At 54.0% G+C, this 20373-nt stretch overlaps 2 protein-coding genes across 5 annotated transcripts; one reads left to right on the forward strand and one right to left on the reverse strand.

Annotated features, from left to right (window-relative positions):
* Nucleotides 1-10330: 10330 nt before the first annotated feature.
* LOC104058609 (C-C motif chemokine 3) lies at nt 10331-13532 on the forward strand. 4 transcript variants are annotated; one of them, XM_054085114.1, is made up of 6 exons: nt 10331-10445; nt 10709-10823; nt 10996-11105; nt 12178-12383; nt 12798-12915; nt 13292-13532. In XM_054085114.1, exons 4-6 carry the CDS (start codon nt 12311-12313, stop codon nt 13389-13391), a joined length of 291 nt encoding a protein of 96 aa, XP_053941089.1. In that variant the 5' UTR covers nt 10331-10445; nt 10709-10823; nt 10996-11105; nt 12178-12310; the 3' UTR covers nt 13392-13532. The 4 variants fall into 4 exon arrangements, with proteins under 4 accessions (XP_053941089.1, XP_053941088.1, XP_053941087.1 ...); XM_054085113.1 differs by lacking the exons at nt 12798-12915; nt 13292-13532 and having other exon boundaries at nt 10337-10445; nt 12178-12419; XM_054085112.1 differs by lacking the exons at nt 12178-12383; nt 12798-12915; nt 13292-13532 and having other exon boundaries at nt 10337-10445; nt 10996-12160.
* Nucleotides 13533-15073: 1541 nt separating this feature from the next.
* LOC104058661 (PHD finger protein 7-like) lies at nt 15074-17538 on the reverse strand. Its single transcript, XM_054085399.1, is given in 9 exon segments — nt 15074-15309; nt 15424-15527; nt 15765-15878; nt 15996-16102; nt 16225-16387; nt 16470-16594; nt 16894-16995; nt 17116-17207; nt 17400-17538. Coding segments are annotated over 9 exon segments (1182 nt in total).
* Nucleotides 17539-20373: the final 2835 nt, after the last annotated feature.

Raw genomic sequence — 20373 nt, forward strand, 5'->3', positions numbered from 1 at the left:
CTGCAAATTGCACACAAGGGCTCTTCAGGCAAGCAGAGTCAGTGTGCAGCAAAGAGAAAAAATGTGTCTTTGCACCCCAAAATACCTTATGGGAGGAAAATGAACACCAAAAGCAGAAGCTGAGTTTTGTTGTATGCAAGGATTAGTCTGCTGCCTGGCTTATAAACATCATTCCCTAGATACCCATCTAAGCACCAAAATACCTGCCTGGCACCTGGGAGCCACTGTGTCTCCAGGAGATAACGCTGGGGATGAAATGCTGCCCCTTTCCCCAGGATTTCTGGGCCTGAATGTCAGATCTGTTGACACCAAAGACATCTCCAAACTTGATTGAACTTTGCCAACTTGCTCATGAAAGTAAATAAGAAGGGAGGAAATCTGAAGGTTTGTGTTTCGCATCAGCAGAGAGAGATGCTCTGCAATCACTTATTCTCTTTGAAGTGGCCTTCAGGGGTGCTGGAAATACCCTGAAATCCAAGCAGCCCACACCAAAGGGTTTCCTTTCAGCCCTCAAAAAGTTATCATTTAATTAAATCCAATGCTTTGAATTGAGCCTGAGACGGAAGTGTCTCTTTTTGAAAAAACCTTTCTATTAACAAAAAAAACCACAAAAGCCACGGAGTGAGGGGCGGGTAGGATTTCCCATTGGGTTTCCAGGAGAACAGCAATGAAGCAGGCTCAGGGCTGGATGCAGTACCTGGCTGGGCATCATCCCTTGGAGGGAGATCTAGGAGGGGTCTGTAAGGGAACTCTTCTTTGCGATATTATACATTTTACTAAATTTTTATTATTTTTTGGCTGAAAAGTTTTTTAAAAACAAAAGACCCAAGTCTTATCACACTCATCCATCTCTCCCCAGCAGGGCTGATGACCCAATCATGCTGCCAGCAAACTGGGGCTGCAGCAGACTGCCGAAAATAGCAGGGAGGGTGCTGACACCCGCTTCACAAATTCTTCTTAGCACCTTTTTTTTTTTTCCCATGTTGATAGGAGTTTTTTTCCCTGGCTCATTTCAAGTCTGAATTCCTCAGACAGTCTCTGACATCTGCTAATATTCCTAAAACTGCAGCCCAAAGGGTCTGTGAGGATTTTAACCACAAATGATGCTATTTTCAGGATGGGATCAGGAGGGGTTTTCCTCAACCTGGGTGACAGGATCAGGAGGGGTTTTCCTCACTCTGGATGATGAGCTGGATGCTGTCAGCAGACCCATCAGATCCAGTGGTAGCGAGGCATTATCTGGAGGAGTTTTGCACCATTGTGTGTGTACAGGGACATGAGCTGTGCCTTAGGGCAGGAGCCACTCCAAACCGTGATGGATGCATTCAATGAACCTGGGCTTGTGTTTGCAGGCAGGAGAGAAACTCCTGAAAAAAAAGGGTTAGAAATGAAACTCAAATTGCCTCACATGGCAGGGCTGGCCCATCCCAGAGGGGGCCAATGTCTGGGTCTTTCAGTGCCTCAGGAGCCAGAGACAGATGCTGGGGCAAAGATGAAGTGTTGGCAGCCGGCGCATCTTGCTGTGCCCAGCCCGTAGGCATGCCACCTTCTCATCCTGCTAATTTAAATCACGGAAAACTCCATCTGGGAAAAATAGAAAGCCAGCAATTTTTTTTTTTTAATCTTTTAATATTTTTTTACTTTTTTTTTGTGCATATTCAGTGTGTAGTGGATGTAAACTGCCTTATCTGGATGGCTTGCTGGCTTAGCATGGCCTCCGTTTTACCATACTAATGACTTTTTACACTCCAGGTAAAATCAGAACAAGACAAGAAGGTTTTAGAAAGCTCGTTCTGACAAATTCCTCACTGTAATTACTGGAGCAGAAAGAACTCATCAGCAGTACATGCCGTTGCTCCGGGCGCTAAAAGTCTCGAGTGGTGAATGGCCCAGATATGGAAACTGCAGCCGCCGCTGCATTGCCGCGCGACACAAGGCCCGGCAGGTCTCCGTACCGAGGCGCTGAGCGGAGCCCATCACCGCTTCCCCTGCCCATGGGCTCCTTGCTGGATGAGGAGCAATTTTATACACGAGCGATCTCTGTCTATAATCCCTCTCCTCCTGGGCTGAGAGACCACTGTGGGATGATAGCACCGCTGCGGGTTGCACGGGGGTATTGGATCCCACGCTGTCTGGGCTCATTTTTGTTCGTGATTAAAGACATCAGGCTGGAATTTGGGAGGTTGGTTTTATTCACCGGGTACCCCTTGGGCTCTGCCTTGCTGTGGAGGGTAGGGAACCCCCATGCTTGCCCAGGCTCCAGCTCTGCCCTGGCTGCTCCAGCAGGGAAAATAAGGCGTCGAGGGCTTTTAAATCGAAAACAAAAGGGGAAAATAAACTGCCTCCCTGGCTGGTGGGAAAGTGTCTGGCAAAGCGGTTTGCTGGCAGCACACTGTCAGCAACTGTCAGCAGGCATGAAACACCCTCTCCCCTCCTTTTTGAAGCATCCATGGCTCAGGAGATGCTCGAGGACAAGGTCAGCCGCAAAACCCTGGCTGGGAGAGTAAAGCCACCAGGAAAAGGACACGGGCTGACATGGGCTGTGGGGACCAGTAAAGGGATGAGGCTCATCACCATCCCCAACCCAGCCCTGCATCCCCAGCTCCATGGACCAAACCAAATTCCCAGATCCAGACCCCCTCATGGTTGCACCCACATAGTGCTCCACTTGCACAGGCAGGAGTTTGGTTAGGAAGAGGCTGGGAAGAGCTTTTGAGGCGTTTTCCGGGCTGCAAACCCGCTGCAAATGTATGTCCCACATCTCCCAGGTCCTGCTTGGGAAGGAAAAGAGATCGCGGCTTGGCTTTTACTGCCCTCTCCAGTCCCCCTCCAGCCAAGACAGCTTCCAGGGAGGAAGGGAAAGACGCTCAAAGCATCAGAGAGGGGGAGAGCACAGGACTGAGCAGTGGTGAGACCCCCCTAGCTTTGCCCCAACTCCAGAGATGGCCAAGGCGAGGTCTCCTCATCCTCTCTCAGCAGCCACCCCGGTGCTGGGACCACAGCAGACCAGGACAAACCTCTTGCGAAGGGTGAGAGCCGTGTGGTCAGGCTGAAGGCTGCTGGGATGTCCCTTGATACAGGGGCTATGGGGACGTGTGGTCTAGGAGGGGACCAGAGTGGCACTTGGAGTGCTCATCCCCTCCCCTCCTGCCATTCCGCTCATGGCTGCGGTCACCTGAAAGGATTAATTATTAGGAACTGAGGAGAGAAGGCTCTGAGGAGATCTTATAGAGACCTTCCAGTATCTGAAGGGGCTACAGGAAAGCTGGAGAGGGGCTATTCATAAAGGCTTGTGGGGACAGGATGAGGGGGAACGGGGATAACCTGGAGAGGGGCAGATTTAGGCTGGACATAAGGAAGAATTTCTTTACCATGAGAGTGGTGAGACACTGGAACAGGTTTCCCAGGGAAGCTGTGGCTGCCCCATCCCTGGAGGTGTTCCAGGCCAGGTTGGATGGGCCTTGGGCAGCCTGAGCCAGTGGGAGGTGTCCCTGCCCATGGGAGGGGGTGGAACTGGATGGGCTTTAAGGTCCCTTCCAACCCAAACTATTCTATGATAATTAATAGTGGATTAAAGGTGTAGGTACATATGGTTTGGATACAGAGGGCAAAGCATCAGCATGTAGCTGAGAAAGGGGCAGATGGGCCCCTTTCTGCCCCAGTGGCTACAGCCAAGAGGCAGTGGGCTTCACAGGCACCAGGGAAAGAGGAGGATTTCAAGCCCGGAGGAGGGTAAGCAGGGAGAAAAAAATGGATGGAGTTGGGGCAGAGGGAGAAGTTGCCTCCAGCCTCGCTCCCCACACACACTTCAGGGCACAGATCCTGTGTCCTGGCTCCACAGAGCACCCCAGGCTGAGCAGCCCCCAGCAGCACTGCCCCAAAACTCATCCCAGCATGGCCCTGTGCCTCCTCTGGGAATGTTTGGACCATGGCCCACACTTTACGGAATCTTAGCTGTGTTTGCCACCCTCAGTGGCCAGTTCATCGGAACGCGGTGGACCCCATGCTGCTGACAGGCAAATATGCTCTTTTTGGACAATCCTTACTCTCCGAAAAAACTTCTGTGCAGATTTTTGTCAGATGGATGTTTCGTAGATGAAGAGCCCAAATCATGCATGAGTTAACCCTCCGTCTCCTCCCCCAGCCCCATAGCAGGGAGCTGGGAAAGCAGACCCTTTCCTTCTGGGGGCTCCTTCCCTTTCTTTGGGGTCCCTGCACCCGAATCTTGGCACCAAACCCGGTCGCAGGCCGTTGCGGTGCCTCCCGACGCTGCGGGGCTGGAGCACATGCAGAGCATGGATCCCTTTGCTCTTAATCTCTCTCTATCTGCTAATTAAATATTGATGGTAGTTAAATATTCATAGAACATTTTGGCTCAGAGTTTTTAATCTGTCTTCAGGCATACATGAGATCTTTGATGTGTTATTTTTCGGATCACCCAAGGTCCCAGAAGTCTCCAGATTTGTCAACACTCTTTTGAGGGGTTCCCCCCAAACCCTGCCCTTCCACGTGTAGATGGTAGGAGAGTTTGGATCTTTTATTTGCAATTTCTTTCCCCCTTATATCCCCTTTCCTATTTTTTTTCACCTCAGCATGGGTCTCATCCCATTTAAAGCGGCAGCTGCGGAGAGCTCTTTGGAATCGCCAGCACAGCATCAGAGTGACACAAATCACTTAAGAGGAGAGTGTAAATGATATTTTGCTAGAAAAGGTGCATGTCCTGAAACTCTGGATACAATCAATGACCCGTATGCGTTAGCACACCAAAAAGAAACCGTAAAAGCCGCTTACTGCAAACAATCCAAAACTTAGAAACACTGTCAACGCTGTATCACAGACAACCTGCTCAGCAAAACCAAAACCGTAGAAAAAGCCCAATGTTGCTGGAGTCAAAACCAAAACCAGAACCAAAATGCTCACTACAGCCCGCCGCAGCCACACACGTTACCACGAAAAAGGAAAAGAGAAGAGAAGGAGATAGTTGATAAAAGCGATACAAGAGAGGGAAGATAGTCATCACATTCCAGGTCCCGCGTGTTGTAGCACATATTCCTATCACGTTTCAGAATCACCTGTTTTGAGACATTTTAACCCATACCATGCCAGGACCATACAGTAGGTAGCAGCTCACCTCCCTCCAAGGGATGCTGGCCCTGTGAGATGTCTCTCCATCCCTTGCACATGGACCAGCACCATTGGGAGAGGGTCAGTGGCAGAGACGGTGTTGTCATGGGACATGGGGATGGGGCTGATCTCTCTCCCATTCCTTCCTCCTGGCTCCCAGGTTTCTCCCCAGATGATTCACTTGGGACTGGAGGTGTTTTTGAGAGCCTTGTGGTGCCTCCAAAAGTGAAGGAGGTGGAGGCATGGGGCTGGCCGTGTCCTACTGCTCTCGGTGCATCTCTGTCAGTCAGGAGAAGACCAGAAGATGGCCTGGTAGCACCCAGACAGCCCCCCAAACTAGGGACCTCAAGGCTGTGGAAAAAGAGCACCATGGACCAGCCAGGCCATGCAGTGGAAAGGCATATGCGGCTGTTCCTTGGGCAGCACTGACATCTTGTGCCAAACGGAGGAGAAACATCAGCCAAGGCTTGGAGGGACGCAGAAAGTCCTTCCCAGCTGCTGCACCCCAGGCTGGCACCGCAAACCCTGTTCTCCCTGCTCCTGCCCAGCCCGACAGCGCCAGGTCAGCCATCTGGAGGGACCAAAGGGCTCCCATGGGCCGGCATCCCTTTATTTTTTCCCCACAGATTCCGCAGGACGATGGGGAGGAAAGTCTTTCCTACTGTCGCCTCAGGAATTATTTGCAGAAGTATTTCAGGGAAAATTTCAAAAGTGACTCACACTAAGGGGAAAAGGTGTCTGTGCCAGGGCTGCTGCACAGCCACAATGAGCGCAGCTCTTCTGGTTCCTTCACAAGGAAAATACCCCAGGGTGGTCCTGGGGGAGATGAATTCATCTTCCGCTAGGTTTTTCATCCCTGGACATGTGATTTCAGAAAATACATTTGAAAAGTAACAGTCACTAATGCTGCAAAAACAGATTGCAGCTGCTGCTATCTGCAGCCTGAGCAAAACACCATGGGGAGCTGGGGCTGGGTCACAAGAGGATTCAGGGTGGTAGAGCAGAACCCTCCACGTCCCGATGATGCTGAACCCCATTGCCCATCACCACCTCCCCAAATCCTGCTGGCACTGGCCAGCCTTGGGTCTTGTGCCTGGAGAAAATCCCGAGAGCGCAGCAAATCCCCAGTGTGAATTTTTTTTATTAATTTGGACCCCACCTCCTCGGTACAGAGGTTTTCATAAGCATCTTACTTGCTCTCTTGGGGGTTTCTTCTTTTTTTTTCCCACCATTGAATGACACTTCTTGCCTTTTGGATTGCTTGGAAATGTGTATGTGCAACCTGCAGAAATCAGGGTGCAGGTAAGGAGGCAGATAGTGCTTTGGGTTTATTTTAGTTTTAAACTCTGGGTTTTCAAAGGCCGCTATTAGGGAGTGGGGGGAGACAGATGCTCAGCTCAGCAGCCAAGCCCTGATTGTAACCTCAAGCAGAGGAGTTTGGTGTGAAATCAACTTTTCATCCAGGGCCAGTCCCTGTGCAGAGGCATCAGGATGGCAGGGACCAAAGGACATGTGAAATTAGTCAGGCAGCTCCCGGCCAGGGACACCGATGAACTGTGAGAGTTCAGCACAGGATGGCTGAAAGAGGAGAAATGTTGGGGGTTGAGCTGCCTGACTCTTCCCCCATGTGATGTTGGAAGGAGCTGTCAGCCCAGAGGAAAGCATTTTGCCTTTGGGATCAGCATTACCATGAGCACCCCGGGCTCTACTTTGTGTTGAAAACCTTTCCCTTTGAGGCTGCTTTGCCTCTTACGGGGCTGGCAGAACATATCACAACTAGCATCCCACCGGCCAGTATTGGCACCCAGGAAAGAGGCTGCTGCCCTGGCATAGCCACCAACCAGGAGCAGGGCACAGACTCTAAAATCAGGAGATGTCTCCATAACCACACAGATCTACATCAAAGGCACATGATGCCATTTGTTTTCCTGGTTCCCTTTGCTTCTGCATGATTAATGTGTCTGAAATTAGGGCTTGGCCATTATTTTCCTAGTGAAATCTCCACTGGACAAGGATGGAAGCGTCTGTTATTTCTACACATTTGCATCTTCCGACAGCATGAGATGGGCCCATCCCCACAGCCTCAGGGCAGCCAGGTACTGGATGATGCCTCAGAGGCTGCACAACCTACTCCCACCCCACTGAGCAGCTTCGGGTGCGAGATGCTTATCTCTGCAGGGTTTTTCCAGCCTTGGACAAAAGAAAAAAAGACCAAAAGCCAAAGCTCAACTGCTTTTTAGGGAAAGTGATGGCATCTGGGTAGGAGCCAGACAGGCTCCACAGGGGTATGGGTGGTGGTAGAAGGGGAATGACCAGGAGTCACCTCTTCCAGGGGACAGGCTAGGGTGGTCCCATTTCAGTATAAACTGTCTCCACAAGCAGCTGGGGAAGTCCTGGGTAGCCGGGGACTGGGCAAGGACCTTAAAAAAGGAAACCGCATGTGTGGGTGTGAATGTAGTGGTTATCTTACTATCAGCCCCAGCAAGGTAATGGAAAAGCTGATCTGACTTACACAGATATTTGAAAGAGAGAAGAATAAATCAACCAAATCCTTTATAGAAAGCAGACCTGACCTGGAAAATCTGCTTTGATCACCTTCCTGACTTTGGCTGCCCCAGGCGCAGCAGCCATCCCATCCTGCAGGCTCATCTTCCTCCCCTGGGGTTATCGATCAGCAGAGTTGAGGAGAAGCACCATAGCATCAATAAAGCACCTGCAAACACAGCTGGAAAGGCAACTCTCACGCAGGAGTAAGTGGCATTTCCAGGGGCACTGTGCCACTAGGCAGACTTTCCAGCATGCGAGGCAGTGCCCGTCCTGCTCTAGCCTCCCTCTCTGGCAGCAATGCAGTGCTCCGCAAGATGATTTGCTGCTTTTCCCTGCGCTTCGCAGCTGGAGCAGGATCCATCCCATGCATTTTGCAAGTACCAATACATCTCTAACCCTACCACAGGGTTATTCTGTCTCCCAATGCTCCCAGCACTCCGGGGATGGTAGGAGGGATGTGGAAATGAGACTGCATTTCCTGGGGTTCCCCAACTGTATCCCTCATATTTCCCAGCAGTATTTCCCAACTCACAGGATCTCCCAGTGAGGGAGGGTGCTAAAGCTGGGGCTGGCAGAGCCCCAGGATTCCCAGCTATGGCCCTGACAGAGGGGACAGGCAGAGATGGAAGCTGTTGGCTTGTCACCAATGGCTTTGCTCCTTGCCACACTCTGCAGCCAAGCACAGAGCCAAAGCTGTGAGTGCTGGCAAGGATTTTCCATGAAACAGGGGTAGAAAGGGAGGAAATGGATGTTTTTCAGACCACACCACGTGCTGGACTGAAGAAGTCACTGGGACACTCCAGAGCAGAGGCTGTATCCGCTCATCTCAGCAGTTGGTCTGCCCACATCCTGTCTCCTTCTCTGCAGGAGCTGGAGAGGGGTAAAGATCAGTTTCTCCTAAATTCATCAAGAACCACAGAAGCACCCAGTTTTGCCTCTGGCCCCTCTGAGCCCCCATGGACATCCTTGGTTCCAGTGCCAGGTCTATGCAATCGAGTAAAAACACATCCTGGGTGACATGGGCAGAGGAAAGCGAGATAATCTTCATGAGACAAAGGTGAGTCCCACGGACCTGGGGGTGCTCGGGAGATGCCACCTCCAGGAGCTCAACCACAGCTGAAAGTCCCACGTACCAAAGTCACCTGTCCACAGGGTCCATTCACCCCATGGGGCAGATGCCAGTGCTGGGGATCAGGATGGAGAGGTGTTGCAGGTGCCAGGAACATCAACTCCAGAATTCCCTGGCCTGATATATTCCAGCGTTTTGCATAGGAATCTTTAAAAGGAGCCTTTCTCAATCTAATAAATCCTCTTTTGTTTTCCTTGTGTTTCTGCTTCATTTCCTTGTTGCAGGGAATATTTTCTACCCTTAGTGGGCCCCATTTGCCCCCTCTGGGCCAGGAGCTCCTTGGTGCGTGGGAGGAAGCAGTGGTATAAGAGGGAAAGGATGGACTCAGAAAGGGAAAGGCAAGCCAGGCAGCTGCCCTGGTCCAGGACCAGAGGCATCCCCCATCCTCCCCTTCCCAGGGTCTCATTAGAGATTAAATGAGTATTGGTGTGATGATGGGAAGATGCTCTGCTCTGCCAGCCAAGCATGGAAACATGAGGACCACCAGACCTGGGACATCACTCAGCCTGACTTGCTGTACCTCACTATAATCCATGCACCCAAAAAGAAAAATTGAAGATTATTTCTGGGAAAAGGCTTTGGAGAAGAGCAAACAAAAGGACATGTCCCACTGTGGAGGTGTACCCTGTTCCCACTGGGGCAGGTCCCTCCCCAGACCAGCACCCCATGCCCTTCACAGCTGGGTCATCATGGTAGGGTGGCCAAAATGCTGGCAGGGTGACATTGGCCTCCCCAGTCCTGCACAGCAAGATGTGGCTGCCTGCACAGCTGGTCTGACTGGGATGCATGTCTACATCTCCCCACCTCTTCCCATCATCCTCCAGACGCCTGCAGCTGGGATGCACCCTGGGATTTGCTGGGACTGAGGGAAGAGGGGTTTTTTTGCACAGATGTGTTCAGATAAAATTCACTGGGAAAAGCTCAGACTGGCCTCTGCCTTTCCCAGCTCAGCACAGCCAAGAACATGAGCTGATGATTTGTTGTCACGGGAGGGGAAAGCAGAGTCACCTGCACAGCCTCCTCTGGCCCTGACTGGCCTCAAAGACTCCCAAAACCAGCACAGAGCTGTGTATGTGCAACCAAACAGAATCTGTTTCTCAATGGCTTTTTTTAGGAGGGGATTGTTATTCGGTCCTTTGTCCCCTGGGCTGGGACGCAAAGCAACGAGATGCAAAACTCTGCAGTACAGGGAGATGATATGGAGTGTTGGGAGCAGATGCTGGAAACCCTGCTAGGTGTGGAGCCTGACCTTAGCCCCATCTGAGGAAGGTCCCCAGACTCTCTTGCCCACCCTGGGGCTCCTGAGGGTGCGGAGCCAGACTTCGGGAGCAACCCAGCCACCAGCCCTAACGCTGGAAGCAGGAGCTCAGGAAAAATCTCAAGCTCTTCAGAGCCAAAAGCACATTGCAGGAGCAGCTTTTTCCCTTCCCAGGGCTGTGCTATGAGCGGATGAGTTTTGCTCACCCTCTGTGCTTTGGGATTTGGCTGGGGACCAGGTCCTTCCCTTGCTCACGCAACTGCTGGCCCTCGGAGAAGCCAGCCCCGATGCTCCCCCATAAAAGCAGCCCAGCAGCCGTGACTCTGGCAGGAGGCAGCTCTGCCCTGGTGCCAGCGGGCAGCCCTCCTGCAGCCCAGCATGGTGAAGGTGGCTGGGGTGGTCTGTGCTTTACTCCTCCTCACTGCACTGTGCTGCTGCCAGAGCCTGGCTCAGAGTGAGCACTGCTGTTAGCTCTGTCCCCGCGGGCCACGGGATGGGAAAAAACCCCAGAGCTGTGGGGACAGGGTTTTTTTTTTACATGCGTTGTGTGCAGAGGGGCTTTCGGCAAAGAGACACCATGCCTACAGCGAGAGGGCTGAGGTGGGAGGTGGGTTTTTCCAGGCTGAGCTGAGCTTCTGCTGTCCCCCCAGGAGCCCTCGCCATGCCGGACAAGTGCTGCTTCAACTTCCAAGTGAGAAGGATCAAGAGAGACAGCGTTGTCGCCTGCTACCCCACCAGTCCGGAGTGCCCACACCAGGCTGTGATGTGAGTAACCTAAGCCCAGCCATGGGGATAAAGCCCTCCAGACCCTGACAGACCGCATGCCTTTCTTTGGTGGGTCCAATCCTGATTGCGCTGTGCCTCCAAGCACTGCAGAAACTCAGCGCTGAGGTCCCTGTACCACCACCCTGCTAACCCCATCTTCTCTCTACCCCAGCTTCAGGGTGAGGAGTGGGAAGGAGATCTGCACCGAGGCGAGCAGGGCATGGGTGAAGACGTACCAGCAGAGCTTCCAAGTCAGATCCTTCTCCGCCCCCACCTAGCGAGGTGGCAGAAGGCAGCACAGGGAGTTCCCTCCATGGGAGGCAGGACACTGCAAAGGCAACTCCCTTGCAGAGGTGGCTGTAGGGGCACCACGTTTGGATATAGCAGCTCATCAGAGATGTCCTCCCCATCATGCTGTGATGACCCTCACCACCTCCTTGAAGGGAAAGGGCATTCCACCAGGATGGGGTGTGCTGGCATCCAGACCTGCTGCCCCACGTTCTCAGTCCTGCTTCGCACAGAGGCAGCTGCCTGTACCCCTTGCAGGCAGCAGAAGTGCATCAGTGAGACTGCCCGGCAGTAGCAGACGGGCTAAGGGGGAGCAAGTCCACGGTTACCTTTTGTAATGGGAATTAAATGTATTAAACATGAACTCATGCGTACAAACACCGGGCTATGCAAGTGTCTTGGGAGCAGGCAGATCTTGCTGCTGGCTTTCCTACCCAGATGTTGAAACACATCTGTAAATGTTGGGATCAGTATGGAGCCGGAGGAGCTAAAGTGCCAACTATGTCTCTGCAAGGGTGTCTGGGGGGTGCATGGGAAGCCACCAGTGAGGGGGCAAGAGGCAAGCAGAGCCTGTGAGAAAGGAACATCCCATGCTCCTCATCAGCCATCCTAATGAGTGGAGATCCCTGGCCCAAACGCTATCAGAACTTGCCCTTGGGAGTGCCTGGTCAGGCCCCACTGACAGCCCACGCTCCCAGGATGCCACGAGGAGATGTGGTGGGCACAGTCGCTGTAATGGGCAGCCAGCAATGGGTCTCAGGGTGGGCTGGGGTAAGCCTGGCCACCACCAAGCCACTCACCCCGGTGCAAAATGAGTGGCTTTTGAAAATAAACTCGCCTGGGGCTTTCGCAAGAGTGAGCATCATCCTGTGTGGTTTGGTGGTGGCAACAACCAAACCCAAAATAAACTGCCAGCACTGCTGCATCACCAGCGGCACAGAGCTGCTGGCTGCTCACCACACTTTCCAGAAGCCTTTGGGTACCTCAGCGGCCAGAGGGGCCAGGAGAAGGAATTTCCATTCGCTGGTTGCCCTTTATCAATATCTCTGTGTGGTTCTTTCCCCAGGGGAAGTCCAGAGTTGTCATGGAAAGCCTTCCCAGGGGGTATATCATGCAGAGATGCAGACAGGAGTGGCAGGTGGCTCTCGGTGGTCCTGGTCAGCAAGAGCTGCTTGCGCTGACTGAGCCCCAGGTTGGACATGAAGGTCTTCTCTTTGGCCCTGCTCACCCTGCTGCTGGCAGCTCTCTGGATTGGATGCCAGGGTATCTCCTGTGAGTACCAACATAGAGCCTCTCTCTATGGCTGTCCCAGTGCTGTCCCCACCAGCTGGGGATTGCACCAGGGGAGCTGGGGGAGAGCTTCAAGTCCTGCTTCTGCCATGGGTTCGGGGGGCTGAGGGACATTGCTGGCTGGTCTGTCTCAATCCTGTTCAAAAGGAGCAAAAAAGGGCTTGGGGATGGCTTCAGCCCTGGCACCCTGGCTGGGGAGCTCAGTAATGATCCCCTGCTGGCAGGGAAATGGGGCCTTCTACCTTGGGGCAAAGCAGCACCGTCAGGGATGCGAGAGGGACCCCCTTGGTGGGGAAGGAGGTGGGTTCCTGGCGGAGCACTCACACTCCTCAGGGCAGCATCCACACTTCTCGTGCGAGGTGTGGGAGAGCACCAATCCTTTTCGCCTCCTCTCAGTCCGCAGCGCCTACAGCAAATGCTGCTACAAGGAGATGTTCATCCGGCAGAAAATCCCTGCCTTCCTCATCAGGAGCTACCAAAAGACACCTTCTCATTGCTCCCGCAAGGCCATGCAGTGAGTACCACGAGGCTTCACTCAGTCTTTCTCCCTGGCTCCACACACCTTGCCCTTGCTCACCCACTTTCCCTAACAGTTGTTTTGCCTTAGTGGATCCCCCAAAACAAGTAATCTCCAAAGGATCCATAGGTTGGGGTGCCCTGGCTCTTTGCATGCACCTCCCTTCTCACTCCTTTATCCCACAGAATTCCCCATTTCACCTGACAACCAGAAAAGGGGAAAGGAAACAAAGATTTCAGGGATTGCCTAAACCCAGCATTTTGGGGAGGTGCTGGGGTGCAGGATGCTGCAGGCATCCCCAGGCTGGTAGGGGAACTTCAGGGCACAGCCAGATCCTGCACCCTCCCAGCTAACACAACTCTGTCCCCCTCAGAGTGGAGCTTCTGAAGGGGAAGAAGTTCTGTGTGGACCCAGAGGAGGGCTGGTTCCAGCAATACCAGCAGCAGCAGGAGTCACCCAGCAGATACACATGAAGTCGTCTTCCTCAAAAGTTCTATTTATTTGCATTCTGCAATTATCTGTACGTTCTTGTCTCATTAAATTATGCAGCTGGCTGTATCCTCCACCCTGCTCTCACCCCACCCACACTACTGTGCATTCCTTGACAGATTTAATAAAACACCACCTTCTGACCTGCAGACAAAGTGAGACGATGTATATCCTGCAGGAGAAAACAGGGGTTGCATCAGGGCTTGGTGTGCCCACAGGGACCCAGGAATAGTCCAGGAGCCCACTGGAGGGCCAGGAAACCCAAAGGTCCAGGGCTAATGCCCCCAGCATTCCCCCTAAGACGAAGCATCTGCTGGTGTGTGGTTTAAGGATGCCCTGGGCAGCTGCTCACCTGCCCTGTGGGATGTGGATTGGGGCAGGGAAAAAGGCAGGTGCAGGCTGGCAATAGGAGAAAGGTTGGGTTAGGGGTGGAGTGGGGGGCGGTTTGTTTTCTCTCAGGTGGATTAATGGGGTTAAACAAGAGTGGCTGCAGAAGGAAAGGTGCCTTCTTCATTGGCCAGGCCTCTGGAGATGGGCACCGGTTGGGGTGACTCTGCTTGTGCCGTAGGGCTTAAGAAGAAATTGAAAATGCAGATGCTTTTGAGCAGGTTTCCAGCAAGAGCAGGGAGGCTACAGCAGCCTTCATCTGCCTGGTTCCCATCAGGGCTCAGGCTGTGGAGCTTTGGACCTAACTCTGTATCCCTGTTGTGACTGGTGGAGCCAGGTGAGAAGTGGTATTTGTGGCAAAATTGGGGATAAGCTAGGATTTGACTCCCAGCAGTGATTTTCTGCCAGCAATAGGAGCAGTGACAGGGGTGTCCATGCCGTGGCACCTGAGTTGGGCTGGGCTGTCCATCTGCAGAGCAGCTCTGTGGCCCCCCAACAAGGTGATGCTGTTTGGGCGGCCGCAAAGCAAATCCCTGCCTGGAACTTGTGGGTGTTGCTTCCAAGCTGTCTGCTTGGGATTTTAGTTGGTGTTTGAAGGACAGTGAGGCTGCGGAAGGGGCTGGAGCACAGGAGTTACGGTGAGCGGCTGAGGGAACTGGGGCTGTTTAGTCTGGAGAAAAGGAGGCTGAGGGGAGACCTCATCACCCTCTACAACTAACTGAAAGGAGACTGTAGTGAAGGGGGTATTGGTCTCTTCTCCCAAGTAACAAGCAATAGGATGAGTGGAAACGGCCTCTAGTTGTGGCAGGGGAGGTTTAAACTAGATACAAGGAATAAATACTTCACAGAAAGGCTGGTCAAACTCTGGAACAGGCTCCCCAGGGAAGTGGTTGAGTCGCCATCCTTTAAAGTATTGAAAAGACAGGTGGATGTGGCACTCAGCAACATGGTTTAGTGATGGAGTTGGCAGTGTTAGGTTTACAGTTGGACTCCATGATCTTAAAGATCTTTTCCAACTTAAATGATTCTGTGATCCTGTATCAAATATCCCTTCTGCCACTTTGGCAGCTGCCCCAGATCTGTCCCTTCCCAGCTTCTTGTAAAAATTGACTCTATCACAGCCAAACGAGAACACAGTTAATGAAAAGTCAGGAATTTTGACGCCTAAATAAAGTGTTTGTGCTATCAGCCCCTTTGCATATCTCTGAAGTCCCTGCTAGAGCACTAATGTGAAAGAAGGGATGAACACAGACCCTCTTCCCTCCTCCACATCCTGGATTTACTGCTCCCCAGTTTTTATTAGGGAGGATCTGCAAGGTTTCTGGGAAATGGGCTGGGAAAGCATTTAGGTGTTGAGTTGTCCTTTGAGGATCCTGGCCTCTTCTTCCTCAGCTGAAGCGTCAGGAGCTGGAGCGCTGTGTGAGGTTCCCTGCGCTGGGTGGGTTGGAGGCAATGGGGGGCACTACAAGGGAAAGGGAGACAATGAGCACAAGAAGCTTGTGCCCCACTCCCTCCCTTCCCAGATCACAGCCGCACACTAGTCCCTGGGTCCCAATGGCTGTGGTGGCCACATGGCCCTCGGGACCCTGTCCCTCCACCAAGCTGCACCCCTCACCGGTGTTGTGCCACTGCAGTCGCTGCACTCCCAGCAGACAGCATCTTCCTCAAGAGAGGAGCAGAGCTGGTGTGTCCCACAGGAGCCACAGGAGCTGCACAGCAGAAGTCTCCACGGCCTGGGGGGAGGAATGGGACCCACTGCCACCAAAGGCCCCTGAGCTGTGGGTTGACAGTCACGGTGCTGTGCCGAGCCCACCTCCACCCCACTCCCCGAGTGGCAGCTGGGTCTAAGCTGGCAGCACCCCCCCTGTGCTATGGCTGGATCAGCACCCGAGCAAAACTCCATCCCTGCCCAACAGGAGGAGATGAAGACATAGTCTGAAGCTGTGGGGACCAGAGTCATTGTCACTTACCCCTTCTCCTCTGTCTCCTCTCGTCCTTCAGGGCACAGGCACTGGCTGGCGTCACAGGATCTGTGCTGTTGGTAATGGTCTGCAAAGGCCCCGTCCTCCTCCCAGGCAGCATCCCTGTGGGAGCCAGCGAGCAGCAGAGCGGGGAACTGGGGGATCCCCATCTCAGGAAGGCAGGAGGGGATTGGCAGGAGCACTGGCAGAGGGGGAGGGAGGTAGGAGTAGCGGACTGACCTGTCAGGGATTTTGATGCCCAGGCGAAACATCTCCTTTTGAAAGGTGTCCACGTCCTGACAGAGCGGGCAGCGGAAATGGTGCAGGCCAGAGCGCAGTGCCTGGCCCTGAGGCAGAGATGCCATCAGTGGCAGGGAAGGAGGTGTCCTATTTACCCCCTCCCCCCACTCCAAAGCTGTGTGATGGGGTGACAACAGACGTGATCTTGTCAAGAGATGATGCTGCCTACCTGGATGCAGCGCCGGTGGAACCAGGCACTGGTGCAGGCAGGACAGACCAAGGTGTCATAGCATGGCCGCTTTGCCACCACCTCCTGGCAGACGAGGCAGAGTGTCCGGTCCTGCTGCACTGCCTGCACCCGCTGCACCGGCCGGTGCTTCCAGCAGAAGGACCTGTGCAATGAAGGTGACACTTCAGACCCAGACCTCCTCTGCCCCTGTCCTGGCCCCAGCCCTGCGGAGCACCTACACTCACTTGAACTCTTTGAAGTACTGGGAGATACAGCCTCGATCGACTCCGCAGGGAAAGTGGAATATTCGGGAGCAGTGCCAGCGTCGGCAGGTGACTGAGGCACCGGGCAGCCGGCAGATGCAGCACTTCTGGGGACAGCAAGGAGGTGGATGGCATTAGTGCTGCACACCCTCAGGCAGCCCTATTTGCTCTCACCCAGCACAGCCCCACGGTGTTTCTGTGGGTTGCCTGGCTGGTCACACTGTGCCACTGATACCGCTACCCGTCCTCTCCAAATTTCTGCAGGAATGTGCCTTTTTGGGTTGAGGAGCATCTGTGGGGTTTGCTTGCAGCCAGTTGCCAGAGCACCCCTGAGAGTCTGCTGGCCCGTGCAGCGCCAGACAAAGAGCATCAGGACCGTGGTGGGGCCACCAGACCCTGGCCTTACCTTCTGTGCCACCCGCTTCAGCTCCTGCCGTATGTCACTGAAGAGGAAGCCATAGAAGCCATCTTCATCGGCACCTCTCTGGGTCAGCCCGCTGGCGTGGTACTGCGGGAAGGAAAAAGATGGTGCATTCCAGGGACTGCTGGATGTGCAGGGCTGGGAACTGGTTGGTGTCAAGGATCCAGGGGCGTCACGGACCAGGGTTGTCAAACCTCAGGGACTCACCAGGCAGTTCTCGTGGATGGAAAGCCCATTGCGATGGCACAGCTGCCCAACAACATCAGGGTCACAGTCTATCCGCCGGCATAGCCTGCACACTGCCAGGGGACAGCAGCACAGTGGCACTGTCACCTCCAGCACTGTGCCCGTGTGTCAGTGGGGGTAATACCGCTAACAGGATGCGGGAGAGACTGAAGCATCTTCCCATGGCACAGGGGCGTCCGCCGGCAGAGCCAGGCACCAGCCAACAGCCCCTCTGGCAGGTACCCAGGGGGATCCTCTGCACTCACCTTCCTCCTTGGGGACCTGACGTTTCCTTTCACATGAGGGAGAAGAACAGGAGGGTGTTGCCTGCTCCTCTGGCAGCCCTGTAGGACACTGGGCAGGGGAGCGCCGTGGCCTCTTGCGGCGCCGCGACCTCAGGCCCATCGCTGCAAGCAGCTGTCAAAAGGAGATGGCTGGGCATGGGGATGGCAGCATGGTTGAAGCCTGTCCCAATCCTCCAGCATCGATGGTAAATGTGCCACTGAGTGTGGGGTGGTTGCACGGGGTGGTTGCATGGGGTGGTACAGCCTGGGTCTTTGTGACACGGCACCACACAAGGAACAGTCAAAAAGACAGTCCTGCAGGGGCAGAGCCAGGCCACAAACCATCCCCGCAGCCAGTCATCTCCTTCCCTGCATCTAGGACCTGAGGACAGGCACGGGGCTGTGATCCACGGATGGTGGGCTTGTTCTGCTCATCATCTCCTTACCCCTCACAATGCTCTCCATTGCTGCTGGCCCAGACTTCAGCCCCCCCCTGGTGCAGGGTATCTTGCACAGTGCCCAAACTTCTGGCTCTTAGGCTGAGGAAGAAGCCAGGAACCTCAAAGGACAGCCTGACACCCAACTGCAGTCCCTGCCGCTTTCTCACAAACCTGCAGATCCTCACTAATAAAAGCTGGAACTTCACACACGGGCTTGCAGATGTGCCTAAGCACTACAGGGCAAGAACCCCGACAGTGGCCTCAACCCTCTTGTTGTCAACATGGTATAGCCCTCGGATTAGAAGCCAGCATTGCTTTTTCCCATAGACAGCAATGAAGTTGCAATAAGAAGTCCAAGGGCAATCTAAAGAAACTTCAGGACCTTGGGTTAAGGGATCAGGAGCACAACTAGTGTTCTCTATCCCTCCAGTTGCACAACAATGAGGAAAGAACCAGGAACACCCAGTAGATCAATAACTGGCCCCCAGACTGGTGTCACTGGCAAAATGTGGGGCTTTTGACCATGGGTCCATCTACATGACACAAGCCCTGCTGGCGGCACATGGGGTACACCTGTTGCAAAAGGGGAAAAGAACATTTGCGCGGAACTTAGCAGGGCTCATTGAAAGAGCTTTAAACTAGATTTGAAGGGAAAAAAGGATAGAGCCAGGCCTGAAATCAGTCACACAGGAATTAGGGCTTCTCCCCCAGAAAAGATGGTGGGATTGATAGACCACTGAAGTGTCTCCATACTGGGATCGGTGATGTTCAATGTCTTTATCAATGATATTGACAGTGAGATTGACTGCATCCTCAGCAAGTTTGCAGATGACACCGGGCTGAGTGGTGTAGTTGCCATACCAGAAGGATGGGATGTCATCCAGAGGGACCTGGACAGGATGGAGAAGTGGGGCTGTGAGAACCTCATGAGGTTCAACAAGGCCGAGTGTAAGGTCCTGCACCTGGGTCACAGCAATCCCCGATTTCAGTACAGGATGGGGGATGATGTGATTGAGAGCAGCCCTGCAGAGAAGGACTTTGGGTGCTGGTCAATGAGGAGCTCAACACGAGCCGCAATGTGCACTCACAGCCCAGAAACAAACCAAGTCCTGGGCTGCATCCAAAGCAGCGTGGCCAGCAGGGAGGGAGGGGGTTCTGCCCCTCTATTCCTCTCTTGTGAGGCCTCATCTGGAATACTGTGTCCAGTTCTGGAATCCTCGACATGAGAAAGAGATGGAGCTGTTGGAACGCATAAGCAGCTCAGAAAGCCTCAGCCAATCGCCGGCGCACAGCGAGCGCTCCCATTGGCTGCGAGCCCTGTGCTCGGGCCCGAACGGGGCGGGGGCTCAGTGCTGCCGTGCCGTGGCCGCAGGGCGGTACTGCAGCCTGAGGGGGGCGCACAGGGCCGGGCTAGCCGGGAGGAGCGGGCGGCGCATTTCCAAGCTCCGCTCGGCTCGGTTAAGCTGCCTTGGGCTCCGCTCGGCTCGGTTAGGCTGCGTTGGGCTCCGCTCTGTTCATTTCGCTTGCGCTCCGCTCGGCTCAGCGCCGGCAAACTGCCACTGGGCCGGGCTTTGCAGAGCGCTCTCCAATCAGCGCCGGCAGAGAGCCCGGGGGCGGGTCGAGGAGGGAGCGCCCGCCACGCATGCGCAGTAGTGTGTCCAGGCGCTGCCATGCTGTACGGCTACTAATGAACAGTGGCTCATCGTGGGGACGCCATGCTGTATGGAAACGCATGCGCAGTGGCTCCCCCGGCCTCCGCCATGCTGTACGGCTACGCCCCCTCCTCCCTCAGTGCTGCCGCCGTGTGGCCGAAGCGCGAGTCTGCAACAAGGATTTAAAGATGTTCACTCCGCTTTCAAAAGCTGCTCCTGCGCCCTTCTTCCCACCCCGGTTTGCAGCCATTGCCCCCGGCGGGTCAGGGGGGGGATCAGGGGCTCCAAGCCCCATCCAACCTGGCCTGGAACACCTCCAGGGATGGGGCAGCCTGGGCCAGGGCCTCACCATTCTCATAGTGAAGAAATTCCTCCTAATGTCTGGTCTAAATCTGCCCCTCTCCAGTTTATACCCATTGCCCCTAGGCAGAAGGGAAAGTGGTGGAAGGTTTCTCTAATAGGCAGCAGCGAGGCCAGGTTGTTGTTTGTTTAAAAACACCCTGCACGAGGTGGCTTGAGGCAAAGCACAGCACGTGTCGCACAGAAGAAAGAGCTGGACTGGGGAGAAAGCAACTCTGCTTCGGAGTAAACCAGAGCCAAAGGTGATTTTGTGATGGACTGGGATGACCTCAGGGTTGACCTGCTGGCCGCCTATATCACCAGAGTTGGTTCTGTGATGCACAGGACATCCTGGGGGCTGACCTGCTGGCTAAGGCAAAGCCAGTTTCAGTGTCAGGTGGTGAGATCTTTTCCTATCCTGCCAGAAGGCAGGCATGGAAATATAATCCCAGAGGAGGAAGGTGATAGCTGGAGATGTGCTGCAGATGTTGTACCAAATGTCTGTCCGTGTGGACACCTGCACCT

The sequence above is a fragment of the Cuculus canorus genome, chromosome 20, assembly GCF_017976375.1.
Source record: "Cuculus canorus isolate bCucCan1 chromosome 20, bCucCan1.pri, whole genome shotgun sequence".
NCBI classification, from domain to species: Eukaryota; Metazoa; Chordata; class Aves; order Cuculiformes; family Cuculidae; genus Cuculus; species Cuculus canorus.

What these genes read in the sequence shown, in the direction of transcription:
- LOC104058609 (XM_054085113.1), top strand. Translation starts at nt 10,346, where the DNA reads ATGCTCCCCCATAAAAGCAGCCCAGCAGCCGTGACTCTGGCAGGAGGC. An exon ending in TGCAGCCCAGCATGGTGAAG is followed by an intron (nt 10,446 to 10,708) that starts GTGGCTGGGGTG and finishes CTGTCCCCCCAG; the next exon opens with GAGCCCTCGCCATGCCGGAC. An exon ending in TGCCCACACCAGGCTGTGAT is followed by an intron (nt 10,824 to 10,995) that starts GTGAGTAACCTA and finishes TCTCTACCCCAG; the next exon opens with CTTCAGGGTGAGGAGTGGGA.